The sequence below is a fragment of the Dermochelys coriacea genome, chromosome 4 (assembly GCF_009764565.3).
Source record: "Dermochelys coriacea isolate rDerCor1 chromosome 4, rDerCor1.pri.v4, whole genome shotgun sequence".
NCBI classification, from domain to species: domain Eukaryota; kingdom Metazoa; phylum Chordata; order Testudines; family Dermochelyidae; genus Dermochelys; species Dermochelys coriacea.
This window is the reverse complement of record NC_050071.1, coordinates 117,765,691-117,793,673: the sequence shown is the minus strand read 5'-3', so window position 1 is coordinate 117,793,673 and position 27,983 is coordinate 117,765,691. Positions and strand designations below refer to the sequence as shown.

General features: G+C 38.5%; 2 protein-coding genes across 6 annotated transcripts in view; one reads left to right on the top strand and one right to left on the bottom strand.

The window, feature by feature from the left end:
- The window catches only part of ZNF518B (zinc finger protein 518B), a 102,223-nt gene that overhangs the window by 6,131 nt on the left and 68,109 nt on the right, over positions 1-27,983 (top strand). For 3 of the 5 annotated variants that reach the window (XM_038398636.2, XM_043512416.1, XM_043512415.1), the window contains exon 2: positions 7-7,430. The exons of 1 other annotated variant lie outside the window; for it this stretch is intronic. In XM_038398636.2, coding sequence (XP_038254564.1) covers positions 224-3,397 — 3,174 coding nt within the window. In that variant the 5' untranslated portion in view covers positions 7-223 and the 3' untranslated portion in view covers positions 3,398-7,430. The remainder of the gene's footprint in view (positions 1-6; positions 7,431-27,983) is intronic. One more of the 5 variants, XR_006280539.1, reaches the window with a different exon arrangement.
- Positions 7,220-27,935, bottom strand: CLNK (cytokine dependent hematopoietic cell linker). The gene is made up of 5 exons (XM_043512418.1): positions 27,901-27,935; positions 23,654-23,787; positions 17,800-17,877; positions 11,781-11,936; positions 7,220-7,366 (listed from the first exon to the last, which is right to left on the bottom strand). The coding sequence occupies exons 1-5, from the start codon at positions 27,929-27,931 to the stop codon at positions 7,220-7,222; spliced, it is 546 nt and encodes a 181-aa protein (XP_043368353.1). The 5' UTR covers positions 27,932-27,935.

Genomic DNA, 27,983 nt, shown 5'->3' with positions numbered 1-27,983 from the left:
TTTTAGTGCTGCAAGTTGAGAGAATCCAGTAGAGAACTGAAAATAGTTTTATGGTTACAGAACTTGAAGCAATACTTATTCATAACGATAAAAATACACACTCTCCAGAGCAGTTGCGTGAATGATAGCTAAGCAACACATTTGAGAGACTGTCACTATAAAAATTGTTTGTGTCCATTGCCGTTGTATTTGACTAAACTGGCAAAGAGCCACTTGTTTTGAAATGCAGATAAAGAAAATGAGGGAAATTTTACCAAAACTATATACAAGCCAAGTTGATGACATAAATAATTCTTTGACTACATCTCCAAAGCAAGCCAATGAGGATGAAGCAAATCAACCAAAAGGGACTGAAGGCCAGAATTGTGTCTATCAAGGGGCTGAAGTTGAGGATAAGCTGCCATTGGTCCTTTGTATAAAGTGCAGAAGTGTGCAAAAACTTCCAGTGCATGACTTACTAAAGCATAACAAACCCAGGCAGACTGAAGACAAAAACTTCATTTGCAGCAGCTGCAGTCTGAATACGCCACCAACTTTCCGTTGTGTAGCTGACAATGCCGTTGCCGTAGATTTAGAAAATCAAGAAAAACCATCCCTAAGTAAAACTCAGAAAACATTTAAAGTAAAAAACTTTCAACCAGATAAATATTACTGCGATAAATGTCGATTTTCAACAAAGGATCCTTTGCAGTATAAAAAGCATGTAGTTCAACATGAAGAGATTAAATTTGTTTGCTCCCACTGTAACTATGTATCCTACACCAAAGGAGAATTCCAACGGCATTTGGTGAAACATACTGGAACTTTTCCATATCAATGTGAATACTGTGAATATGGTGCTGTTAGACATGATTATATAGTAAAACATACCAGAAGAGTACATGAAACAGTTACTGAGAAGGGGCCAATGAATATGGTTACAAAACAAGAGCAAAAGAGATCTTGCTTACCAAAGAGAAGCACTTTGTTTTCTGAAAAGCAGAAGTGTGATCAAAAAATTCCTCTTCGTAATGAGCCTTCAGATTTATCATCAAGTACAACTTGCAGCAAAATGCAAGATGAAATGAACAAAACAGTTTGTTTGTCTGGCGATGTAGAATGTAGCCTAGGTACAGTATCAGTCCGAGATAAAACTGTATTGGAACCAGCTGAAGTAAACATATATGAGAACCAAAATGTGGAAGTTGAAGTTTATTCCCCCAAAAAAGAGCCTGTACAGCCTGGAATGCCATTAACAGTGATTGCACCTTCAGAACTTGTAGTTCCTTCTAACTGCTTAGCTCAGTTATTAGACATAAAAATAGTGAATGGCACACAGCAGTTGGTTCTTAAACTTATTCCTCTGAAAGAAACAAGTAATAAACCTATAAACTGTAAAGAAGAGGAACTCAGGAATCAAGGTGAAGAGCAAACAGAGAAAGGAAAAAGAATAACTTCTGTTGCTCAAAATGAATTAACCACTGAAGCAACTGTAAATTTATCTAGTGTTAGTAACATGCTTGCTTCGGATAATAAATACAAAAAGAACTCTGAATGTCTTAATTCCTCCAATTCTGACTATAACTCAAATGTACTTAGGCAGGATAAATCAAGAATAAGTTGTCCTAAATCGTCAAATAAGGAAAAATATGCAAAAAATAATTTATACTGTTCTAAAGAGACTCTGGACATGTCCACATGTGCATATGCTGCTTCCTCTGAAGGTGATAGATCCCAGACTGTTTTGTTGCAGGCAGCTCAGAAGAGCAACAGTTCCTCTTCATCTCCTGCCCTTGGAGAAAAGGACATATTGCATTTAAACGGTGATGACAAAGAATGCAGGAGCCAGATCATTAGCTCTCTGGAAACACATTTGTTTGATACCTGTTTGGTTAAAGAATCTTCTAAAACTTCTCAAGGATGGGGAGAGTTCTCTTTAAATAAAAGTGCATCTTTAGAGGAATCAAGTGATGGCTTAAGTAAATTAAACAGAGAGAACTCTGATTGTCAGAATAATCCTTTAGAAGCTTTAGAATTGCAGAATGTAGAAAATAAGGACAGCCCTCCTGAGGGTCCTGTCATTTCATCTGTATTTTCCCTTAGCTCTGGGGCTGAAAACATCCCAGAGGGAATCAAGTGGGATAATACTGCATGCAATAAAAAGTCAACAACAATGTTGTGTAGAAAGATTGCTCAGTTGATGTCCGCTGCTGAGTGTAATGTGAAATCTACATTGGTTGCTTCACCTATGCCTGTTAGATGTTGTGCTTCTAATAAGAAGATGCCTTTGCCTCAGGAAACTTTAGCAAACTCTGAAAAAAAAGTCCCTGCTACTGAATTGGAACAATTTGCATCTTCACTTCAAACACTGCAGAATGGTGGGATTGGTAATGAACTGTATAATAAACAACCACCACAATCACGGTCAACTACAACAAAAACTAAAAGTAGAATGACTAAAAACACTCACATTGCTACTCCAGTGTTCATTCCAAAAGGGACAGTGCTGAGGGTCCTGAATGTCATTAGGAGTGAGAACACAAAAGAAGCAGGAGATAAGAATGAAATGTCATCTGCTACGATGTGTTGTAACGAAATGTTTCTACCACGACCAGTTCCTTTCAGCATTTCTGAGAAACTTAGCAGTAACCTACCTTTGCCAAATGAGAGTGAACTTAATGAACAGTCCAGAAATCAAAATATGTCACTTAGGCACAGACCAAAAAGAGAGGCTAATGCAAAAAGTAATAGCAAACAAAATTTTGTACTACTGCATCAAAAAAGTGATGAGCTAAGTAAGCAGAGCAAACTTACTTCAAAGGAACAACTTGTACCTAAAAATAAGGTAAAACAAGCAAAGTCCAGGGATTTTTTGTCTAAGAAGAAAACAAGAATTTACTCAGAAACCAGTTGCATTTCTGAGGCGATGCCTCTTTTGACATCAAGGCGTCTTAGACTTGTACCACTTAGAGAACATCAGTTGATAAAATGTCCTCGTCGTAACCAGCCTGTAGTTGTGTTAAATCATCCTGATGTTGATTCAGCAGAGGTAATTAATATAATGAAAATTGTCAACAAGTATAAAGGCAATATTGTGAAAGTCGTTTTATCAGAAAGAACGAGTAGTTGTCTTGGTGTGAAACAGTATAATAAACGGCTTACATTTCAGAACTTGGAAACAACAAGCCAAATGAAAAAGCAGAACTTTTTAAAAATGAAGCTAAAAAAGAACCATAAAAACAACTACCGGGTAGTGAAAACTTCACCAGCTAAAACACTGCAGTGTATGTTTAAGTGTTGGTTTTGTGGAAGGATATATGTAGACCAGGAAGAATGGATAAGTCATGGACAGAGACATTTGATAGAAGCAACCAAAGGCTGGGATGTTCTTTTTCTTCCTCTAGAAAGCCACAAGTGAGAAACTGTCAATTTACTGCTCTTATTTTAATATGAGTGCCATTAATTTGTTTGGAAAGGGAGACAGAAGTAAATATTTTACTGGAGGGTTTTTATATTTGGCAGGTGGGAGAGTGGTAATAGGAATTATATACTGTATGAGAAGCCAGTCTTGAGCACTAAACACTACATAGCACTCTGATGCCTGAAATAAGTGTTATGGCTATCCCTTGCTTTTTTGAAAGAGACCTGGAAATGATTTGCTCTGAAAACATTCTAGTGTAATTCTCTTCACTAGGACACTATATGCAGTAACGTTATGTTGTGAAGTCAGTAGGGATTTAAAATATCCAACTATATGACCTGTGTGAAATTAATTGAATTCAGTCTAATTTTACTACTATAACTTAGTGGTTCAGAGATCAGGCATAAGTTTAATGAAGAGCATCTTTGACTCCTATGAATAAAAATGTGTGCATCATAATTTAGTAGCAAATTAAAAAAAATGCCATAGTGGGGAAAACTGGTGCTGAATCTGATTAAACTCCAATTTTAAGGAACAGAAGTAACTCCACTGAGTTCAGTGGAGCTACACCAGTGTAAATGAGGAATTGGTGAGATCAGAATCCCACTTGGTGGAATGGCAATGAAAGCTTAATTCTGTGTTGTACAGTCGGGCCAAGTTGTGTCTTGTGCCACACAAGTGTGAGAGGGGGAAGAGGATACAGGTGACTACTTACTGTGCAAGCAAGCAGAAGCTCAACTTAAAGAGCTTGAAATGAGGCCTGGCTTCTTTACTGGCTGGCATGATGTGATTCTGATGGATTGTGCATGCTGTAGGGCGTAATGATCAGTGCAATGTGTAATTCGATTAGAAATGTACACTTTCAGGATAGAGTCTTTAACCAGGACCCCAGCCAGCCTAGCAGCTAGTGCATAGATAGGAAGAACTAGCTGGAGAACCAAATTGCTGCTTTGAAAAAGAGAGATTATGTTGCAGAACTCTACATTGCCAGTATCCACGTTTTCAGTAGAATCTTTATTTTGACATCCTAAATTTGAAGATTTTGCACGTTAGAATCTATACATGTAAGCCTCAATTCAGCAAGCTACTTACCAATAATAATAATAAGCACATGCCTAATCAACTCCCATTGATTGCTGTGTGACTACTCAGTGAAGTCAATAGGATGATTCATATGCTAAGTGCCTTGCTGAATGAAGGTGAGTTTTTAGTGGGGAAGGAGGATGGTCGATAGTGAAGTTTAATAGTTGGCCACTGTACACGTATAGGATTTTCTTGGTTATCTTGTCACAAATTGTAAACCATTTTATTTTTTTAAATTTCATGTACAGCAAGTGATGAATTGAGTACATATTTTGCAGTCACATTTCTACAGGTAAAAAAGTAATTAATTTGATGCTGGAGATATATTATACATTTGAATTTTGTATAAATGCCTGTAGTTCCTAATTGTTAACAGTGGAAAAACACATTTTGTTAAAAAAAAAAAATAAAAAGCAAAACCCCACAACCCCTTCACCCCCCACAATAACCTACGAGTCTGGGAATATATATATTTTTTTTTATACTCTAGAAAATTAAACATGGTTTTGTTTAATGTATGTACTATATCTGTATTGAAATGTAAATATTTTGAAACGATAAAGCACATCTTGTGACTTGGGTCTAATTTACAAAAAGAGTTATGTGAAACTTTTCTGTCAGACCATTTTGCAATACAATATTAAAATCTTCAGATATTTAGTGCTTTCAGAAAGGAGATCTTGTATTACTTTGCAACTTTTTGTATCGTAGTAAAAGGCTAAACTGTTCAATGGAATACAGTTTGTATTATCTCTGGTTTTTTCAGTAATGACAGTTCTTATTTTGAAACAGGAATTTATATTTTTTTAGACTGGAACAGTAGAGATTTTCACTTTGTGTTCTTTGAAGCCAAACATCATAATGTTTCAATTTTAAATTGTGAAAATAATTTCAAATTCTAAATCTGTCATATCAGATTTTAATAAATATTGAAACTGCTAACCTATGAAAAACCACTTCTGGCCAAATTCTTCCTCACTTACACTCATCAACCCAGGCAGATGTTTGAACCTGCTTTAGTTTCTGTAGAAGCTATTAAAGAAATACTTTTGAATCCTCTATTTGTTTGGCAAAATATGACTGACATCTTTTAATCTTTAATCAATTTTGTATTCTTAAAAATTGTGCTGCGTGCAGGATTATAAACAGATTGTAGATGGGTTTAGTGGTGTTTTTCTTTGCTTATTTTAGTAAACAAAGACTCTTCTTTGTATCTCATTTGTTAATCTACATGTAACTGTTCTCCCTATATTAAATTTACAAAATATAAGTGTTTTTGTATTAACATGAACATTTTTAGTAAATTGAATTGTATGGTGGATATAAAAATTTGACAGCAGATCTCATGCCTTTTTCTCTTGCCAAGAACATCCAAATTCTGGCCAGATGGGTGTGTCTCTAAATTTTTAAATTTATTTATTTATTTATTTATTTTATTGATGTAATATTGTATTTGGATAGTTTTCCTTCTGGAATTTTAATAGCTTTGTGACTTGAGATAAAGAGTGTGACCCAGATTCTCTCTGTTCTGAGCTTCATTTGATGGAGTATGCTCCAGGAGAGGCTGTCTGGGAGTTGGTTATGGCTTTCTGATTCTCAGGGCAGATCTGCACCTTGATGAGCCCAGTAGAAGTTAGAACAGGGGTTGGAATACCCTATTTGGGTTCTATAACAATTTTTTTCCTGCATCCTGCCAGAAAAGATACTCTTTCTTGTTTCTGATTTGTTAAAGGACCCATGATTGATTCTGTTTTCTGTTGCATTTTAATCATCAGAAACAAGGTTTGCCCTATACATTCAAGCTGAATTTAAACTACAGAAACCTTATAAATCTCAAATAGCGTGTGTAAAATCCTTTTTGTACAAACTTTAGTCTTTGTATTTTTAAAGAGGCCAGAATTATGCTCTAGTCTAGTGCCTCTTGACTATGATTTTCTCTCAAGTTTGCAAAGGATATGAATTCAGTGGGACTAATTGCGTGAATAATCTTACCTCCATAAGGGTTTGAAGAACTGGGAATTAAATGCAAGCCTCTGTTGCTGGAGCTAAAGAATAATTACTGTTAAGTCTTACTACTAGGGATGACTGTCTCATGGAGGCCAGCCCTAAAGTCTGATCCAGTGGTTGTTGAAGTCTGTTGAAAGACTGTAATTGATTTCATGGATATTGGATTGGTCCCCTACTGAGCAGGTGATTCCATTGTTTAAAACCCACCTGTAGTCTGCACCAGTAGTGAAATGGTTAAACAGTAGAAGTGCCAAGTTAGATGCAACTTTTCTGAGTTTAAATGAAGGAATATTTTGTAATGCAATTCTAATATATTGCATTGTTTTGTTTCATGGATTTATTTTGTAGTCCTCGTGACTTTTCAAATAACAGAGAGGTTTTGTTAATATAAGCAATCAAACAATTTATCAATTATCAGCAAGACAGAGAAAATATTGCTCAGAAGTTAGCTGCTGTTCATACTAGTTGTACTATGACATTTATTTGAACATGCCACAACGCCCTCTATTTGAAGTTTCACTTTTGTATATTACTTAATTTTAATCACGCACAGCAGAGTACAATTTGATCTAATCTCATATATGAGAAATCACATTTCATAGACATTTCTCAAGAATTAGAACTCTTCATTGTATTCGTGTTGAACTCAAATCTAATCTAATTTCTACACAGATTTTAAATATTAAAAGTGTTCTTATTTTTACATTTATACAAACAGATTGAAATCACTTAGGGTAAGAAGCATCTTCTGTTCAACTTAAAAGGATGTATAAGGTAACATTGTTCTCTCTGGATTCCAGACTTATCCTTTCCATCAATAAGTATAATGGGAACACGTGTGTAGAAGTCAATGATTTCTTGCACAGAATCAAACTTCTGAAAAACATTAAACAATTGAACACAGAAATGCTGAAAATCCTTATCTTCTGATATGAAACAGGTAAGAAGAACCAAAGCAATGACCACATATAAGAAATTACGCCCCTCCCTACCTCTCCCACACATACTCCCACCCCATTTCATCCCCTCTGTGCCTCTAGTAGTCTTCCCTGCTTAATATTACACTGGGACACAGTAGCTTTCTTTTTTAGGGGCAGAAGGTTTTAAACCCTTGTAATGTAACCTAAAATCCAGCAAACAGCAACGTGTGTGTTTTTAAAGTGTGGCATTTCCCATAAGGGATAAAATGACTGATTTTTATATATATAATATATATACACACACACACACACACATTCCTAATCTATTATTTACTGAACTATCTAAAAAACTAAAACGGACATTCAGTGCAGGATACTTTAGGCTGTTATGGGGAAAGTAAGATAAAAACATCCTTTTTTTTTAAACTAACCAGTTGGGAATATCTTGTAAGGTGCTGAGCATCTCCCACCCTCGTTAACTTTAATGAGATTTGAGAGTGCTTAGTAGTAACTCCCAGAAGATGCTTGGCTCATTGTACGATCGGGCCCTCAGGTGAGCTCAATTTAATATACAAAATATGTATGTAAATGTGTACAGCTGTGGCTTAATTATCAGCAAAAGGCACCAACAAAGTTATGATTTTAAATTTGGTTCGTTTTCTCTTTTGCTTGTATTCATTGCATTATGGCTTTGTACCAATTTAACTGCATGAGGTTTTAGACACGTGATGTTGGTCACCGTGCTGCTAATAGAGAGGTAACAGTTTTCTAGGATAAATCCAAACTCTAGTCAATACAGTTCTTTTTCATAAAGAGACGTAAGGCCTAATGCTATCCTTGGATAGATGCTTAAGTGGAATTGATTCCTTCTCAGAAAACTTCCCAAGGAAAAGTATGAAAAAGAACATATATGATAAAATCTACATTAGTTAACAACTAACAATCTGTATATGAAAGATCAAAACCTGTATTTGGGATGGAAAAGAGTTGCTGGATTAAATTAATTGTTTTAAAAAAATAGGTAAAATAAATTAATCCAAAATTGAAAGCATGCTGCAGAAAAATTCCATCAGAAGAGAGTTATCCTTTAAAGAAGTGAAGATGCGAAATTGGAGAGAGGATGGCAAAGTACAGATTTTGAATACTAGGTCTGCATCTATTTTTTTTCTTCTGTCTCCCAGATACAAAAATGGAATTAACCTAATCTTAACAATATATTAATTTGTACCAAATACCTCTGAAAAGCATTTAAGCAGATAGGGAAATTAGACTGCAATTTTACTCTAATTGTTGAAGCCTTATAAATGTTTTAACCTCTTTGAGACAAACTGAGAAGAGAGTAAACAAGAAAGAGCAGCTTTGGAATCCTCCTGCTTACTCCATCTGAAATGCAGGGGCAGCTCTGATGAACAGTACATGGTGCCTCTGATCCTTCACTGTATCTGCACCCCACCCCAGTTCAGTGCATCAGTTCCCTCCCCACTTCCCCAAGGCAGGTGCTGGTGTGATGGAAAGAAATGCTTCTCTTGGGAGTCTCTCTTCTCTGGGGCTTCCCAATACTGCAGAGAAATGCTGTTCAATAGGAGTCAATATCCATTGTTGGTTTCTGGGAAAGTTATTTTAGTTAAGCTTAAAAACAAAGCAAAACATATATAGCCAACATTAAAATGGAGGATTTAAACCTCCTGCCCAGGTCGTCTGCCCCCAGGAACTAGCCAGACAGAGAATTGGTGGCTTTACACAGAAAGGACGTTTGCCAGGATCCAGCAGGATTTCCATGCTGAAAGTTATACCTTTACTTTGTTAAAACCAACCAGTCTTATACACTATGGTGATGATAACTGAGAGACTATTCAAATGCTTATTTTTGAAAATGGAACCCATTGTAATCTGAGTACTTTTGATGCAGATCCATAGTCTAGGATGGGCATGTGCCCTCTGTGCACAGATTAAAACCTACTTATGAGTTCTGACTTTTGGGTCTTTCCTTTAGCTGAGATGACAAGGTTGATATGTCTACCTTCCCACTTCTATCAAATCATTGTAAGATTTTTTTCCTCAAAACTGTTTACATTTATAAGATCATATTATAAGTCTTTCTTTTCCAATGTACTAAAATGTCTGAAACTTGGTAGTTCTCTGTACCACTGTGCAACTGTGCTCTGCACTGCCAGTGTCATTCCATTTTTTATGAGAGTTCTGTCTCCTGTTCTGGAGTCTTTTTATTGTCTGAATCCATTAAAAAGAAGTCTCAAGTGTGCATCTTGTGAAAGGCAAGATGTCATTCACCAGCCTCCACTTCAGCAGGGTGGTATTGCTTGGAAGAGGGTCATCCAGAAATGTGATGCTCAGTTTACCAATTTCACTTAAATGTGCATAAGGAGTGAATATGAGTGTTCTTTTTTTGACAGAAGAGGCTTTGAAAACGTAGGCAAAGTCTGGCCACAATGCCAAGTGAAGGCCAGACCCTTCTCCCTTATGAGAGTTGAGACAAATCACAGGCCATATGCAAGGAGTTCTTGGTTCCAGGAAGTCTGAACAGTTGAAGAATCATACAAACTTGAATATTTCTTTCAGTGAGAGGGAAGAAGCATCACCACTGTTCCCCTGGACCACCACTGTGGTCCCAGGAAAAGAGCTAGGAGGCTCAGATCTTAAGAGTCAGCACTTTAGAGAGCCTCACAACCAAGACAAGTGGGCTCCAGTAACACCTTGGTGATGAACCCTTTGAATCTCAGAGATAGAACATTTACATTCTTGGAGTGGATGGTCCCTTTAAGAGTTGAGTGCCGGCTAGGATCTACACTGTGATTATTAAGGTATTCTAACCATCTACTTCCAAGTCTAACTCAATGCGCCTGAGCTGGGATCCTTTCCTCCAGCTAAAAATGCATCCACTGAATGGAATCTGCCCTTGGAACTCAGGCCTCAAAAGTGCTGTCAGATGCATAAAGTAAAAACTGAAAAAACAGCAAAAATTATTTAAAAAAAATTATATGTCATTTGGAACTACGTGGACAGAACTGTTCTTACTGAGGCAAAATTCCTGATGGTTTAAAATGGGAATTTGAACATGCAAGATTAGGCCCTAAATTACTCCTATGATTTATTTGTCAGCATTTCAAGCATTTACTATTTGAAATGAAAAGATTTGAAGTGAAACTTTTATTAAAACACCTAACAAGTTAGTCATCTTTATGCTAGGTATTGTATCAGAACATAAGAATGGCCATACTGGGTCAGACCAAAATTCCATCTAGCCCAGTATCCTGTCTTCTGACAGTGGCCACTCCAGGTGTCCCAGAGGGAATGAAAGAACAGACAATCATCAAGTAATCCATTCCCTATCGCCCATTCTGGCAAACAGAGGCTAGGGACACCATCCCTGCCTGTCCTGGCTAATAGCCACTGACGGACTTATCCTCCATGAACTTATCTAGTTCTTTGAACCCTGTTATAGTCTTGGCCTTCACAACATCCTCTGGCAAGGAGTTCCACAGGTTGATTGTGTGTTGTGTGAAGAAGTACTTCCTTTTGTTTGTTTTAAACCTGCTGCCTATTAATTTCATTTGGTGACCCCTAGTTCTTGTGTTGAGAAAAGGAGTAAATAACACTTCCTTATTTACTTTTTCCAGTAATGATTTTGTATACCTCTATCATATCTCCCCTTAGTCATCTTTTTTCCAAGCTGAAAAGACCCAGTCTTATTAATCTCTCCTCATATGGAAGCTGTTCCGTACCCCTAATCACCTTTTGTTGCCCTTTTCTGAACCTTTTCCAATTTCAATATATCTTTTTTGAGATGGGGCGACCACATCTGCATGCAGCATTCAAGATGTGGGCGTACCATAGATTTATATAGAGGCAATATGATATTTTCTGTCTATTCTCTATTCCTTAATGATTCCCAACGTTCTGTGACTGCCACTGTACCTTGACTGGATTTTTTCAGAAAACTATCCACAGTGACTCCAAGATCTTTCTTGAGTGGTAACAGCTGATTTATTCCCCATCATTTTGTATGTATAGTTGGGATTGTTTTCCAATGTGCATTACTTTGCATTTATCAACATTGAATTTCATCTGCCATTTTGATGCCCAGTCACCCAGTTTTAAGAGCTCGTTTTGTAGCTCTTCACGGTCTACCTGGGTCTTAACTATCTTGAGTAGTTTAGTATCATCTGCAAATTTTGCCACCTCACTGTTTACCCCTTTTTCCAGATCATTTATGAGTATGTTGAATAAGACTGGTCCCAGTATAGACCCCTGGGGAACAACACTAATTACCTAATTAATCCCCTATAGTATTTAGAACTATTAAGTGCAACAGGTAAATAATAAAGTAGAATATCAGATGGTATTTCACTCACATAATCTCCTCTGAGCCCTGTTCCCAATGCATATTGCTGGCTGTCTTCCAGAAAACGTATTTTAATATTGTATACCTTGTTTCCGTAATATATGACCAAAACATATGGTTCAGCACTTGATTTTGTTGAACAATCTCTGACCAAGAATGTCTCATCCTGCATGACAAATTATAACATTAGTTATACCTGTAAATTCCAATAATCTGTTTACGTAAACAGCCCAGGAGTTTGGGGTAAATTCTACAGGATTATTTAATGTGTGAACTATATAATGTAATATTATAATCAAAATAGATCTTGTAACATACTATATTTGTAAACAAGGTGTCTTCTGACAATATAACAGAGAAAATTTTTAATTAGTAAAGTTATTAGATTTAAGTAATGAATTACATCTACATAGTATACTTATTGAATCTGTATATACAATAATGAGAATTATAGCGTGATGTATATTGCAGTATTATAGAATGCTTTAATGTGGAAGTACCTTTTTCATATTACAATGCTGGAAAAACTGATGCTAAGAAGAAAATATTGTATGCGAAGAAAGAAGAGTAAGAAGATGATGTAAGGTAGTGGGAGTGTGATACCTAGGGTATTGCATCTAAAAATAAAGTTTTGGTTCATGCACCTCAATTACACCTGGATGTAAAGTAAAGGAATTACAGGGACTATCTGTAATGGAACTTATGACACAACCATAAATTCTATATGTTGCGTTGAACCTCTTAATTTATTTTGATTTAATTTTATGGATCTAGATGGAAGTACAATTCAAAATTAGATTTTTCACATAGTATTGTATTTTCCTTATTACATTTTAAAGACCTGAAAAATGCCGTGCTGTCTATCGGACTTACTGTGTAATTCTATAATAAAATTAAGAGAATTGTATAGGCCCCAATTCTATACACACATACTTAATGTTGCGCTCTTGAGTTGCCCCATTTGTGTCAAAAGCACTTTGTGCATAAATTTAAGTAAGTGCTTAAGGTTATGTCTTCACTACCACCATTAAAGCTATTAATGTAACTGTCGTCGTGGCACCGGTGCTGAGAGAGCTCTCCCAATGCTGTAAAAAAACCACCACCATGAGGGGAGCACGGCTGCTAGTGCTGGGAGCACTGTCTGCACTGCCACTTACAGCAGTGAAACTTGCATCACTTGGGAGGGTGTTTTTTCTGACCCCTGAGCGAGAGAGTTTCAGCACTGTAAAGTGGCAGTGTAGACAAGGCCTTCATGATTGAAGGATTAGGGCTTTATTCTAGTGAATTCAATCGGGTTGCTCACATGCATAAAGTACCGGTAAGTCATAAACCTAAGCGCTTGCAAAATAATGGCCTCGGATTCTCAGGTCTTCAGGGCAGACGCTTCCTTCTGTGACTGGAATGTGCTTATCACATTTTGGATAATACCATCATATAAATAATATTAGCAGTAAAGCTATTAAGATATTCACTCAATTTTGCATTTAATTAGCCTGGTGTCTAATTAGGATCTGAACATGTCTGTAACTACTTTTAGCCACTCTAACTTGAGATTACTCAACCTCACAATAAAAGTAGTCTGGCAGGGAAAACAAAGTATGTGCCCTTTTTGACAACTGCTGTTTCACATATTTTATTTCTTGTACTGAACATTACAGTCCTGCGTGTGGATTATTTGCAGCCTATCTTGTGTGTATATTATTTTTAACCTTCACAAAGTGTGAGGGCCACACTGAAAGTACAGTAAGAAAGAGTGGAAATGTATGTTGCTAAGTAGGTACCTGTAATAAGTGTAGATATCACACAAGTTGTTTTGAGACACTGCTTGATAAATTACTTCAGGAATAGTTTACTATCAGGTAAACTACATAACGATTAGATGTAGTAGGAATCCTGAACTTCATTTTTCCTATTCAAGAAAAGTTATTAGTCTCTATGGGGCTACTGATGCACCTATTGAAGTCAACAGCAAAACTCTCCATGTCTTCGATGGTGCAAGATCAAATATTTTTTCATTGGCAGTTAATCCGAGAAAGAAAAAACCTCATAGTGATAGGGTTTTTCCAGAGGGCTGTTTTATTATTGAAGGGGAAATATTTTCAAAATCCATTTCAATGTATCTTTACATTAATGGAAGTTTTCCTTAGCCCTTACCATGAGAACCTTAAAAGACAAAATAGGACCCTCTTTTTTGTGGTGGAGTCATAATGTCTTAGGATGAATATTGGGTGGGATTTTTCACAGGTGGCTAAAGGAGTTAGGTGCCTAACTTCTAATGACTTTACAATGACAGAAAGGAGGGTGTGCCTTTCCCTCTCAGAATAGCAGGAGCAAGTATGCTCTGAATGATGTCCTTTTTATATTGAAGTCTGAAACACATGCACATAAACACAATCCACCAATGCAGCCACTCCCTGCTGAAGTTATCCCTCCCTAATGCAAAGAGAGGTTTTGGCTGTGATCCAATTTACAGTATTGGAAAGCCATGTTCTGGTGAGATATCTCCTGCAGTCAGGTTGTGACAAATAGCATGCTTTTGTTAGCTGCTTTTCCTTTATACCACTCACCTGTAAGAAAAAAAAAAACCCACTCCCTCTTTTGCTTACCAAACCCAACCATTGTGAGGATGGCCAGTACAGCTTAGTGCTATCAAATATAGTCAATGCAAGGGTTCTTGTACGCTGCTTCCTGCTGATTTAGAGTTCTCTGGGGGAAAGTTGAGCCCTCAGAGAAACAGAATGTCTCCCACTTACCTTGGATTAAAAATATTATGCATAAAATGGCCTGAAATAATATTGCAGATTCCTTCATTCACCTATTTAACAGGAAACCTTTTTACAATATTTAAATGATTAAATGAGGCTGGTTTCAGGAGAGCGTTCCCTCTAATTTTCCCCACACGTGCAGAATGAATTTTGTTGGGCTCTGAGGTTGGGCTAGGGATGAGGGGCTCAGGGTTGGGGCAGAAGGTTGGGATGTGGGCTCTGGGGTGGGGCTGGGCCAGAGATGAAGGGTTTGGGGTACAGGAGGGTGCTCTGGGCTATGGTAGGGAGAGAGGACTTCCCTCAGCTCTCGCTCCCCACAGCAGCATCTGGGATGGGTTGGGGGGAGAGGTGCCTCTCCCTGCCACAGCAGCTCCAGGGCTGGAGCCGTGGGATAGGTGCCCTAGCTGTTGCAGGTCGGAGCCATGGCTAGGTTCGGGCCAGGGGAGGGGCGCCCCTCCCTTGGCCGTGGCAGGTCCAGGGCTAAGAAGGGTGCCCCAGTCGCAGCAGGTCTGGGCTGGTGCTGGGTTTGGACTGCCCCTCCCCGAGCCATGGCAGGTCATGGGCTGGGTTGGGGCCGGGAGAGGGGTGCCCTTCCCCTGGCCGTGGCAGGTCCAGGCCATATGGGTTGTCGGAGTGCCTGCACAGCACTAAATAGGCTGCTGCATGGCCACACAGTTTACAAAACTTAGTTTCGGGATAACTTATTTATTTAACAAGCAATAGCACAGTACTGATGCTGCTGTAGTCTAGCCTTGTTGTTGGAGAAAGAAGATTGGTGAGATAACTTTTATGGTAACTTTCTGTTGGTGAGAGACAAGCTTTCAAGCTTACACAGAGCTCTTCAGGTCTGGGAAGCTAACTTTGAGTCACAAATAAATACCAAGGGAAACAGATTGTTAAGCATAAGTAGTTAAGACATAATTCAATGGACTGTGCTGGTTGTGTTTGGACTTTTCTCTGAGACATTTAACATTCTGTTCCCAATAAATGAGCTCGAATTTGGGCTTGTCACTGATGTGTTTTTAAAATTGACATTCAGCAAAATTACCCTGAGGTGATCAAGCTCAAATGCAGTGGGGTGGGTATAGGGATTTACCACAACTCCAAAAACATAATACATTAATATATGTAGACTAATGTGTGCACATTACATAAATTCTAAACTGTCCACAAGCTACAAAATATGCTAGTAAACAAAGCTGCAGCTGCAAACTTACCACACATTCATTTTTAAAGTTATTTCTTTATTTACTAACTACATGTTTACAGGACTGCTTGTGAATTCATGTTTTGTCCATTGTTAACCTCTTTGTCCTTACTTTGACTTACTGTTTTCTTTCTTGTTCATGCAAGGCCTACAGTTGTATTCTTGGTATCCAAAGCTGTGTCTGCTGGAGAATCTGTGACAGTCAACAGGAAATATGGCAATGCATAGTTTCTTGCAAGACCCTGGCAACTTTAAATTTCCTGCTGCTGGAGATTAACCCTGTAATTCCTTTCAGGAGTGTATTTGCGGGACATAAGATGAAAGATTTTTTTTTTTTTTTTTGGCAACAGTACCCATTTTTTTAAGAGTACTGCTTTTTTTATTCGAAGAAAGACGGTTTTAATTATAGTATATCCATGTGCAGAGATGTATGTCATGTAGTATTAGTACCTTTTGTCTTTTAGTTTTACAGCAATGATTTCAATTCCTGCTTTTAGTTCCCGGTTATGATTAATTTAGTGTGTTTATTTTTTCACAGTCTCTCATGTTTTGGCTTGGCTAATGAGAGGTTCTAGCAGTAGGGATCATGTAAGAGAGGACTGAGCTACATTTACTATTTGAGGAATCTTGCATAATGTTGACCTTACCCTGCGTGTTTTAAGATTACGCAGATGCAGGAGTGGGAGGAGGAGAGCAACCAAGTTAACGATAGGGAACTCAACCCCAATAGCAAAGAATTTCACTAAGTAAATCATTACTGTTTACTCTTGGGATTAGGTCCTGTGTAATAGGATGGTCTGTCTTTTTATGGGTCAGGGAGGCTGGAGAGCACACAGCCCTGTTCTAGCAAGGAGTCTGGAAGGCAGGTACTGGGAATCATCCAACCCAGCTGGGCAGCATCAAGGGACTGGGTCTGATGACTTCCAGCTAAGGAATGTAAATGAGGGCCTGAGCTCCATGTGGGAACCTGGGATCAGAAGAGGTCTGAGAGAAGACTCTGGAATTGCAGCTGGGGACGGCAAGGTGGACCTAGACAGGCCGAGTGGAGGTTCTGACCAAAAAGTTGCTGAAGGCCAGTAGGCTTTGGGGCTGGTCTGAGACTGGGTGCTGTTACTTTATGTTGTCACTCCATGTTTCCTTTTGTTGAACAATGAACAGAGCCCTGAGACTATGACTGTGAACAGATCTGAGCATTGCTGATTGTCTTTCCTATGCTGGTGATTGAGTCCACCACCCTACATCCCCTTTCTTAGCTTCTCTCCCCTCCTTTCCACGTTGTCACTTCTAATTCTTGGTCCTTAGTCTGTCAAAAAGTGTCACAAGTGCCTCTTCTGAGGAGCAACCAATAGTCAGGAGCCTCATGTGTGATACAAATTAACCAGGGCTGTCCCTCAAAATTGGGGCCCTACCTAACCAGTGCCCATGAGTAGAGCCTCGCAAATCTGCGGATATCCATGGATGCATGTTTGTAGACCGCAGATGGATGCGGATCCAAATTTTGTATGTATACAGGGCTCTACCCATAAAGCTTGCCCCGATAGCAGCACACTTCTAGTACTGTTCTATTTAAAGGAAAATGTTGGTTTGCCTAGAAATAAATAATGTTGCCAAAATAAGCATATTTAATCCAGGGCAAAATATGGCAGTGTACTATGGTGTGATATTCTTTCCTTAGTCCTGATCCAGCAAAGCATTTAAGTACATTAATGTACGACACAACTCAAGATGTGTGTGTATTTTTATAAGTATCCGTATATTAAAAATCCTATAAAAGTAGGCTCATTGGAGCCCTGAGGAATGGTGTAACTCCCTTTAATATTGCCTGGGATGTAAATCAGCAAAGAATTTGGCCATATATGTTTGTTTGACTGATAGTATGTAAATTACAGCTTCTGAAATAAATATAATTAACAGCTGTACAATGAAAAGTCAGAAGTGATTAAAAAAAATGTTGCCAACCCTGTTCATATATACTGTACCAAACTAGACTGCTACATAGTAAATCTTGTTTTTCTCCAAGAGATAAACCCATTGCTTTAAAGATTAGTGATACTCACGGTGTTCTCCTGTAACAAAGCCTCTTCTGCTTTCTGACGATCAAATTCTCCAATATACCAGTCATATTTATTTAAATCCTGAAATTTGAGATTTTATGCATAATATATAGAAATGAAGTACAGTTTGCAGAAGCAAAAGCCAATGAAAATATACTGATTAGATACAGGTTGCTTTTGAAGGAGAATTGTATTTATCGCACAAGTTGTGACCAAAATAATTTATCTAGTAGGATAGTTACATTAAGAAAAACCTTTTTTAAAAAATCTGTGCTTAAAGTTAGGCATAATAAATCTGTAATTGGCTTGATTTTTCAGAGCTACTAATTGTGACACTATCAGACCATGTGCCAAAGTCCCCCGCCTCAGTTAAACACTGACAAATACGTAGCTGGAGTCAGTCCGGCTCACCTGTGTGTTAGTGTTGTTAAAATGAGTAGTAGAATTTATAAGACTGTGTTTGGATTGCTTGTTGAATGCTTGTGAGTTGCTGTGTGAATTAATCTCACTTATAACATCTGTATCCCATATTATAAGAGAATATTTGAGTGGTTGTATTGTGAACCTCTGTGACTGTATAAATCACCAAGCAGGAGAGGGACATAGTGCGAAGAGCTGATCTTCAACAAAAGGTGTTATATGCTGCCCAACAGGAAAGATCCATCAACACTTGATGGACTATTGTGGAATGTTAAAGAGGGCAAAGAACTTTGTTGCTGTGCCTCCCCAACCCATGAAGATGAGTCATGCAAATGGTTTTCTCCCGTCAACTGAGTTTTTCACCTCAGAATACGAGAGAAAAGGGGGATAAAAACTCCTAAGAAGAAGGAACTGTTTCTCTGTGCTACTTGGATTCTGTGGGGGCAAGTTTTTCTAGACATAAGCAAGAGGTCCCCAGCTGCTTAGCCTGGGTTAGCCCAAAAGGGGACACAGAGCTGTGGCTCCCAAGTGGGGATCCACGGCCCCTCAGCAGATTTCAGGGGAGCTGCCGAACGGGTCTGCCTGGAAGCCCGAGCCTCACTGCCCAGTGCCAAAGTTGAAGCCCAGGCCCTGTCAGGTTTACACTGAGTAAGTAAAACAAAAATAATATTCAGGTTTTTTTCTTATTTTTGTATCTCTCTTATGTTTGTTTTTTATATTATATATCTGTGTATGTCTAACTGTATAACGATCAATTTAATACAACTTTTAATCTACTGGATATGCAGAAAATCAGTTGTTGTGGCATAGGTGGGCCATCGAGTTTTTATAGCATGTTGTTGGGGCCTCAGAAAGAAAAAGGTTGAGAACCCCTGAAATAGAGTTTGCGTATTATAGAAGCTTCCATTACTTTGGAAACTTAGATATACGAGTTACAATCTTAAGTTTACATACTTTTAACATGATAAATAACGCTTGTTTCCTTCTCCTACTTAATTATTTTTATACAGTTTATTATAGGATTGGCTACAAGCATTGTCTTTGTGAGATCTAAGTTGCAACTGGCTTGAAAAAATTTACCATTTATTCCTACCCTTGGTTCCCTGTCTTTTAACCAGTTCTCTTATCCCATGACAACTTAATTTACGTAAGAGCCTTTGGTGAGGGACCTTGTCAAAGGCTTTCTGGAAATCTAAGTACACTTTGTCCACTGGATCCCCCTTGTCCACATGTTTGTTGACCCCCTCAAAGAACTCTAATAGATTAATAAGACATGATCTCCCTTTACAGAAACCATGCTGACTTTTGCACAACAATTTATGTTCTTCTATGTGTCTGACAATTTTATTCTTTACTATTGTTTCAACTAATTTGCCCAGTACTGAGGTTAGATTTACTGGTCTGTAATTGCCAGGATCACCTTTAGAGCCCTTCTTAAATATTGGCATTACATTAGCTATCTTCCAGTCATTGGGTACAGTAGCTGATTTAAAGGACAGGTTACAAACCGTAGTTAATAGTTCCGCAATTTCTCATTTGAGTTCTTTCAGAACTCTTGGGTGAATGCCATCTGGTCCCGGTGACTTGTTACAGTTAAGTTTCTCAATTAATTCCAAAACCACCTCTAGTGACACTTCAATCTGTGACAGTTCCTCAGATTTGTCACCTACAAATGACTGCTCAGGTTTGGGAATCTCCCTAACATCCTCAGCTGTGAAGACTGAAGCAATGAATTCATTTAGTTTCTCTGCGATGACTTTATCGTCTTTAAGTGCTCCTTTTGTATCTCGATCATCCAGGGGCCCTACTGGCTGTTTAGCAGGCTTCCTGCTTTTGATGTACTTAAAAAACATTTTGTTATTACCTCTTGAATTTTTGGCTAGCTGTTCTTCAAACTCCTTTTTGGCTTTTCTTATTACATTTTAATTTGGCAGTGTTTATGCTCCTTTCTATTTAACTCACTAGGATTTGACTTCCATTTTTTAAAAGATGTCTTTTTATCTCTCACTGCTTCTTTTACATGGTTGTTAAGCCACGGTGGCTTTTTTAGTTCTTTTACTGTGTGTTTTAATTTGGGGTACACATTTAAGTTGAGCCTCTACTATGGTGTCTTTGAAAAGTGTCCATGCAGCTTGCAGGGATTTCACTCTAGTCACTATACCTTTTAATTTCTGTTTAACTAACCTTCTCATTTTTGCATAGTTCCCCTTTTTGACATTAAATGCCACAGTGCTGGGCTGTTGAGGTGTTTTTCCCATCACAGGAATGTTAAATGTTGTTATATTATAGTCACTATTTCCAAGTGGTCCTGTTATAGTTTCCTCTTGGACCAGATCCTGCGCTCCACTCAGGACTAGATCAAGAGTTGCCTCTCCCCTTGTGGGTTCCTGTACCAGCTGCTCCAAGAAGCAGTCATTTAAAGTATTGATAAATTTTGTCTCTGCATTTCATCCTGAGGTGACATGTACCCAGTCAATATGGGGATAATTGAAATCCCCCACTATTACTGAGTTCTTTATTTTGATAGCCTCTCTAATCTCCCTTAGCATTTCATCGTCACTATCACTGTCCTGGTCAGGTGATCGATAATAGATCCCTACTGTTATATTCTTATTAGAGCATGGAATTACTATCTATAGAGATTTTCCCCTCTATTTGACATTGGTGAGGCCTCATCTGGAGTACTGTGTTCAGTTTTGGGCTGCACACTACAAGAAGGATATGGAAAAATTGGAAAACGTCCAGTGGAGGGCAACAAAAATGATCGGGGGACTGGAACACATGACTTATGAGGAGAGCTGAGGGAGCTGGGATTGTTTAGTCTGTGGAAGAGAAGGATGAGGGGGGATTTGATAGCTGCTTTCAACTACCTGAAAGGGGGTTCCAAAGAGGTGGATCTAGACTGTTCTCAGTGGTAGCAGATGACAGAACAAGGAGTAAGGGTCTCTAGTTGCAGTGGGGGAGGTTTAGGTTGGATATTAGGAAAAACTTTTTCACTAGGAGGATGGTGCGAGAAGCACTGGAATGCATTACCTAGGAAGGTGGTGGAATCTCCTTTCTTTGAGGTTTTTAAATCAGGCTTGACAAAGCCCTGGCTGGGATGATTTAGTTGGGGATTGGTCCTGCTTTGAGCAGGGGGTTGGACTAGATGAACTCCTGAGGTCCCTTCCAACCCTGATATTCTATGGAACATGTGGATTCATTTAAGATTTTTTATTTCATTTTTTATTCTACATTTTCTTTCACATATAGTGCCACTCCCCACCCCCTATGACTTGTTCTTTCCTTTCAATATATTTTGTACCCCAGAATGATTGTGTCCCATTGATTGTCCTCACTCCACCAGGTTTCTGTGATGCCTATTATATCAATATCCTCCGTTAACACGAGGCACTGTAGTTCACACATCTTATTATTTAGACTTCTAGCATTTGTGTACAAGCACTTTAAAAACTTATCACTGTTTATTTGTTTGTCCTTTTCTGATGTGTCAGATTCTTTATGTGAATGTTTCTTGTCTGATATGGCCCATACTTTTATCCTCTTCCATCCTCTCCTCCTGACTAAAACCTAGAGAATCTCTATTAATAAACTCTCCTGTAAGAGAAGTCTCTGTCCGATCCACGTGAGCCTCTGCAGCAATTGGCTTTCCCCCATCTCTTAGTTTAAAAAGGTTGCAGAGTAGTTTTTAATGTTAAGTGCCAGCAGTCTGGATCCACTTTGGTCTAGGTGGAGTCCATCCTCCCTGTACAGGCTCCCTCTATTCCAAAAGTTTCCCCAGTTCCTAATAAATGTAAACCCCTCCTCTCTACACCATTGGCTCATCCACGCATTGAGACTCTGAAGCTCTGCCTGCCTACATAGCCCTGCACGTGGAACTGGAAGCATTTCTGAGAATGCCACCCTAGAGGTCCTGGATTTCAGTTTCTTTCCTAGAGAATGCTCTAATTAGAGTATGGCTAATGGCTTCCGCCATGACTAAGCGAAGCAGGCATGGACATGTGACTCTAAATTCCATCTTGTCACCTGTAATTTTCCACAAACTAGAACAATGGATTTCCCTGTATTTGGCAGAAGCTATAAAAGGCCCTGGAAACCTCTCCATTTTGCCTCTTTCCTGCTCTGATTTCTGGATTATGAACTTACACTAATGGGAGCATTATAACCAAGGGACTGAAGACCTTCCAGTGATTTGGAAGCAACCAGAGGCTTAACTGAAGCCAACAGTTTATTCTGTCACTGCTACAAGCCTGATCCAAGAACCTTGCATTTATTGTATGTATTTGATTCCTTAAAACAATTTTAACTCACCTTTTTCTTTTTACAAATAAACCTTTAGATATTAGATACTAAAGGATTGGCAACAGCGTGATTATTGGGTAAGATTTAAGTTCTATATTGACCTGAGTATGTGGTTGGTTGTTTGGGATCAGAAGCACCCTTTGGTTGATGACATTGGTTTTAAATAACCACTCATCATTAAGTCTGTTTTTGGTGGTGATACAAGGACTGGAATACCTAAGGAGACTGCTTTTCTGACGTCTTGTTAGCCAGTGTGGTGAAACAGAAGTTTACTTTTGTTGCTGGTCTGGTATATGTTATGAATGAATAACCACCAGTTTTGAGGTGTATCTGCTCTATTTTTCAGCCGTTTGTCCTTAATTTGGTATTCTCAGTTGTGACCCATGGAGAGACTGTAATAGGAGTAACCTGATTATTGCTTGTGGCACCTTAGAGACTAATACATTTATTTGAGCATAAACTTTTGTGAGCTACAGCTCACTTCATCGGATGCATTCCGATGAAGTGAGCTGTAGCTCACGAAAGCTTATACTCAGATAAATTTGTTAGTCTCTAAGGTGCCACAAGTACTCTTTCTTTTTGCGAATACAGATTAACACAGCTGCTACTCTGAAACGTGAATATCGCTGTGATTCTTGGTGTAAGCCGTCTATTACAAAGATATGCTCACCTGGGTGGCAAGACAGATTTGAGTACCTGAGGGGGGGACTCTGTGACTCCATATTTAGGCTATTCTATTACCTGAGGAGTTTATACTTTGATTATTGATTGGTGAAATCAAAGTATAGAATTTATAACCAATTTGCAGTTTGTTCCCTGATTTTTAACAGTCTTCCCAGAGGTTGGTATTCATGCTCATGACTCATGGCAAGCAGCATTACGCTAAGCACCCATAGTTTCCAGGCCACTTAGGTGCCTAGACGGAGTTAGCCTACAACTATTGTGGATATGTCAGTGTGTACACATACAGAATATACAGTGATAACACCTTTTTGCTGTGTGCTTGTACAGCAACCAGCACAATAGGGCCATGGTCTATAACTGGGGCACCATGGTAATACAAATAATATATACTACTACAACTACATCTCCTTGGTAAGAAATTGACTCTTTAATGTATCAGAAGGTTGTTTACCTTTTCAACAGGCTTCGTAAGATGCGGTGTTGGCAAGTTTACATATATATGTTGTGATCTACATTCAGAAGGCTTGTGCTTTCCTGGAGATGGTGACCTCTCAATTGAACAGTTTTGTATGTTTAATCTGGATCCTGTAAACATAAATTATTGGGATGAAACCCATGTTATTGTGTACATCAACCATCATGTCATTTTGCCAGTATATGTGCTTTATTGAAAATACCTTAAAGCGTAGTGTTTGTTATTTGAAAATGCCGTTTTGTGATAACATTTAAAAATAAAGGGGCCTGATTCTGATCTGGCTGATACGGCTATAACTCCACTGATTTCAGAATCAGGCCCAGTGACATTTTCCAAGGATTCCTTTTTACTTCACTCAAGGTTCATGCACAATGAAAGTCACTTGCAAATATTAACTATATACTACCTATTTACAACATAATTTCTAAGGGCCCCATGGTCAAAACACTGCTTTAGCAGAAAATATTAATGGCTATCTAGGTAACAAAGGTACCAAAGGTAACAAAATTTTATTTTACCACATTTTATAGTACTTGATTTCCATGGATCTATGTTTGTAGCCTTAGCAATGCTTGGTCTGGGGTACATTAGAGCCATTCACAATCCCACCATTTGGGGATGCCACTTCTGTCCACCCATCCGCAGGAATCTCTAAATGTTCATTGGGAAAACCCGTATTAAGTAGAGCAGCAGAGATCCTGAAGTCTATGAGCTTTGGCTCAGGCCCTGTAGTCTGAGTTCAGAGAAGTGACATCTGCTACTTGTTGCACAGTTGGAAGGTGTGAAAAGCAGTCATACATTTTTAATTTTCACTAATTAGACAACAGTTAATGTACAGATAATATTGGAATAAAACTGGGTTATTGTAACAATATTTAAAAGCATATAATGAGCATGTCACTTATGTAACAGAATATTTTGTTTGTTTTGAAAAATGCCATGTGGAAAGGGATACATAAATGATAAGACAGAAAAAGAAAAATGTGATTATCTAGATCTTCCACCTTTTCTTTCTGGGGTCTATCACACAGGCCTTGTCTGTTTACCCAAACTGTATTTCATTATATTTTCTCTCTCTTTCTTGCACTATCAGTTTATTACTGTTCTGACCATATTGCATGCTGGAATAACAAAGACACCCAATCTTGAAAACAAGTTATTTGACAGAAAAGTAATTGTTTTCATGTGTTTAAAATTAATGCATCTTTCGTGCATGTATGTACCACTTTCTGGCTTCTAACAGCATTACATTTATTTTTAAAGACATGAAACAATGCCCATTGAAGTCACTCGGAAGTCTCCTATTGTCTACACTGGGCATTGGATCAGTTCCTAAATGAATGCTGTGAGCTAAATGTTTAAAAGGTCTGGAACCAGCCTATAATTTTGTGTCTGCAATCAATTGTGTGTGTCAAATTGTGGCTATGTCTACATATCCAGTTTGCAGCTGGTCACTAGATACTAAAGCTCTATCATTTGCAACCACAGGTACAGAACTAGTTGCTGCTTTCTGGGCGGGAAGGCAGCCCTATAAGCAAGATTTCATATGCTCTACGTTGAATTTATTGTTGTAAATTCTGATGCAGTGTTGGGTAATTTTTTTTAATGGAGATTTTGGTTGATTTAAATATAATAATTAGAGCTGCTATTAAAAATATTTTTAAAAAACATTTTTAGTTTCCCACAAGAAAAAATTGATTTTTGACCAAAAAATGGCTCCAGAAATCCTTGAAAAAAGTTCACTTTTTTTATTAACACTCAGAAAATTTCAACCAAAATGACATTTTCCATAGGAGTTTGGTGCCTAACCTACTTAGTTAGGCACTTTTGAAAAGCCCACTAAAGTTCAGATTTTTAAAGGTATTCAGGCACCTAGAGAAATCAAAGAGAGTTAGTCATTTGGAAGTTTTTGAAAATCCTCCTGGGGCCTGTTTGCATCTTTAGATAATAAAACCTTTTAAAAAACTTGGCCCTTAAGTCTGTTTGCAATGGGTCTTAGGAGCCTAAGCCACATAGCACTTCTGAAAATTTGACCACAGGTCTAATAAAAATACATGAAAACATTGAATTTTTTCATGGTGGTGTTTATTTTTTATAGTAACTTTATCTTATGCAGCCCCTAAATTCAGTGTGACTCGGATTTTTGTGTTGGCAAGACATCAATGCCTTTGCAAAAGTAGTCAAGGGAGAAGATAAAGGTTTTGGTAGCTGGGTAGAGATAAGCTGGAGCACATACCACCAGGCCCACTTCCTGCAAAACACAAGAACTGACTGAGCTCTACCCTGCTTAACTTGAGAAATCTGATAACAAAAGCTTGTTTGTCTGCTGCAATATTAATGCAATAAAAAACTCTGTTAATAAAAAGAGAAATTAAAGCCACTTCATTCTTATTTATAAGTAATCTATCTTGCGGTTCTTATACGTTAACACAAAGACTGTTCATACATCAGCCTGTACATGTAGAGGCAATACAAGGAGATATTCCCTTTAGCAGGTGTTTGTGCCTGAAAGACATCCTATCTACATTCAGCTAATTACAAACTGATAGTAAAGTCTTCTGCTTAGACAGTAGGGGTCCCATTATTTTATAATCAACCCTGGAGAGTAGGTGATAACAATAACCGTGCTCACATTCTGTCTAGCTACCTAATTAGATAAATATGTGGCTCCGATCCCCATAATAGCTGACTGTTTTTCCAAGGTTGAAAGAAAGAGAGAGATTTTGTTCTTTCTTCCTTGCCTGTTTGGTTAGTAGAGGGTTTTTGGGTTTTTTTAGTGGGTGTGGGTGGTATTGTGGGAACATTACTGTAAACAACAATCTGTACTAACCAATAATTAGGGATGAGCCAAATAAAATTTTGGGGTCACATAAAAATTAGTCTTCATTTTACCAACACTGATTATCCAGGGGTGATAGTGGACAGCAGGTTTGATCTGTTTGCAATGTGATTTGGCAGTAAAAAGGCCTATGCTGCTTTTAGCAGCATATGAAGAAGCCTCCTTTTCTGATTGGAGAGATGTGTATTTCTCTCTGTGTGACTCTGAGAAGATGCTCTTGAATGATGCATTCAGTGCTGGTAATCAGAACCAGAAAGATGCAGAGAAAATGAATAAAACTGAACAAAGCTGTCAGTTTCTGGGCCAGCCACACCTTAGACCACTCTTTATCCCTCTTGTGTGTACCCCTCAGTGCACCCACTTAGACTGGATCTCTGAGCCTCCCTGTTCCCCAGCCATGTTTGCTGAACAAAGCGCAGCTTGGGCTCCAGTTCCAGCAGCTGAGACTCCAGGCCAGGATTCAACAGCTGCTGAGCAACTTACTCAGCCCCAGCATGAGTTTGCAAGCTTCTCCCCCTCTGGACAGGGGTGGGTGGATGGGTGTAAACAGTGTGTCTCCCTCCTGGCTGGTGGAGAAGGAATAAAAACAGCATGCCCCCCTCCCAGCATCTTGCTGTAAGCGGCTGCCCTGCGAGGGTGGGGGCGTGGAGGGCAGGCAGCCCAGATGTGCCTACCTTTAAAATGCAATACAGGCATAGTACAGTACTTGCTTTTTCTTTTCTTTTTTATCTCTGTTGATGCCCGATTGGTTACTTCCGGTTTCAGATGGTGTCCGGTTGACCGGTCAATCCGTAACTCTGGTGTTCGTATCTTTAAGGTTCTTCTGTATTTCCCCTTGCCTACACCTTAATCTTTCCTTAAAAGCATCTGTAAATTCCCCTCAGCTCAGCTAATCCCCATCTGTGGCTGGGAGAAGCAGATTTTACTGCTTTCAGCATGCTCTTTGTGTGTCGCCTTGTATGACTCTCATCTCTCACTGACGCTCCCTGGGGTTGCCCGAGTTATCTTATCCACACTTTCTCCTTTTTGTAGGCCCAGAACCATGCAATGGTTAAGCATCTCCTTTGTCCTGAGCTTAGCCTGGGAAAGAGTAAGCTATTTTTAATCTGGATAGAGCCACATAGAAGGCATTCCCAAATAAACAGCTTCCCTAGTGTTTCCCCAAGGACTCGTATCTGTGTCACTGTTTTACTTTAACAACCCCTTTTGATCTTAACTCCATAGCAAGTAACGCATCATAAACAAACACATAGGCACTCATTGTATTAATCAAAAATAATTATCTTCTAGTTCATCACAGAAGTATTTGAACATATGTTTGACACTAGGACTTATCCATTCCTGTTTTACAGGGGTTTTTTGAATGGAATCTTAGGATTCTTACCTGAGCCTTGAAAACTTTTACTACTCAGCATACAAGGAGGGCTAGGAGAAAGTAGTAAATAATGTTAAGTAAATGCAAATGCT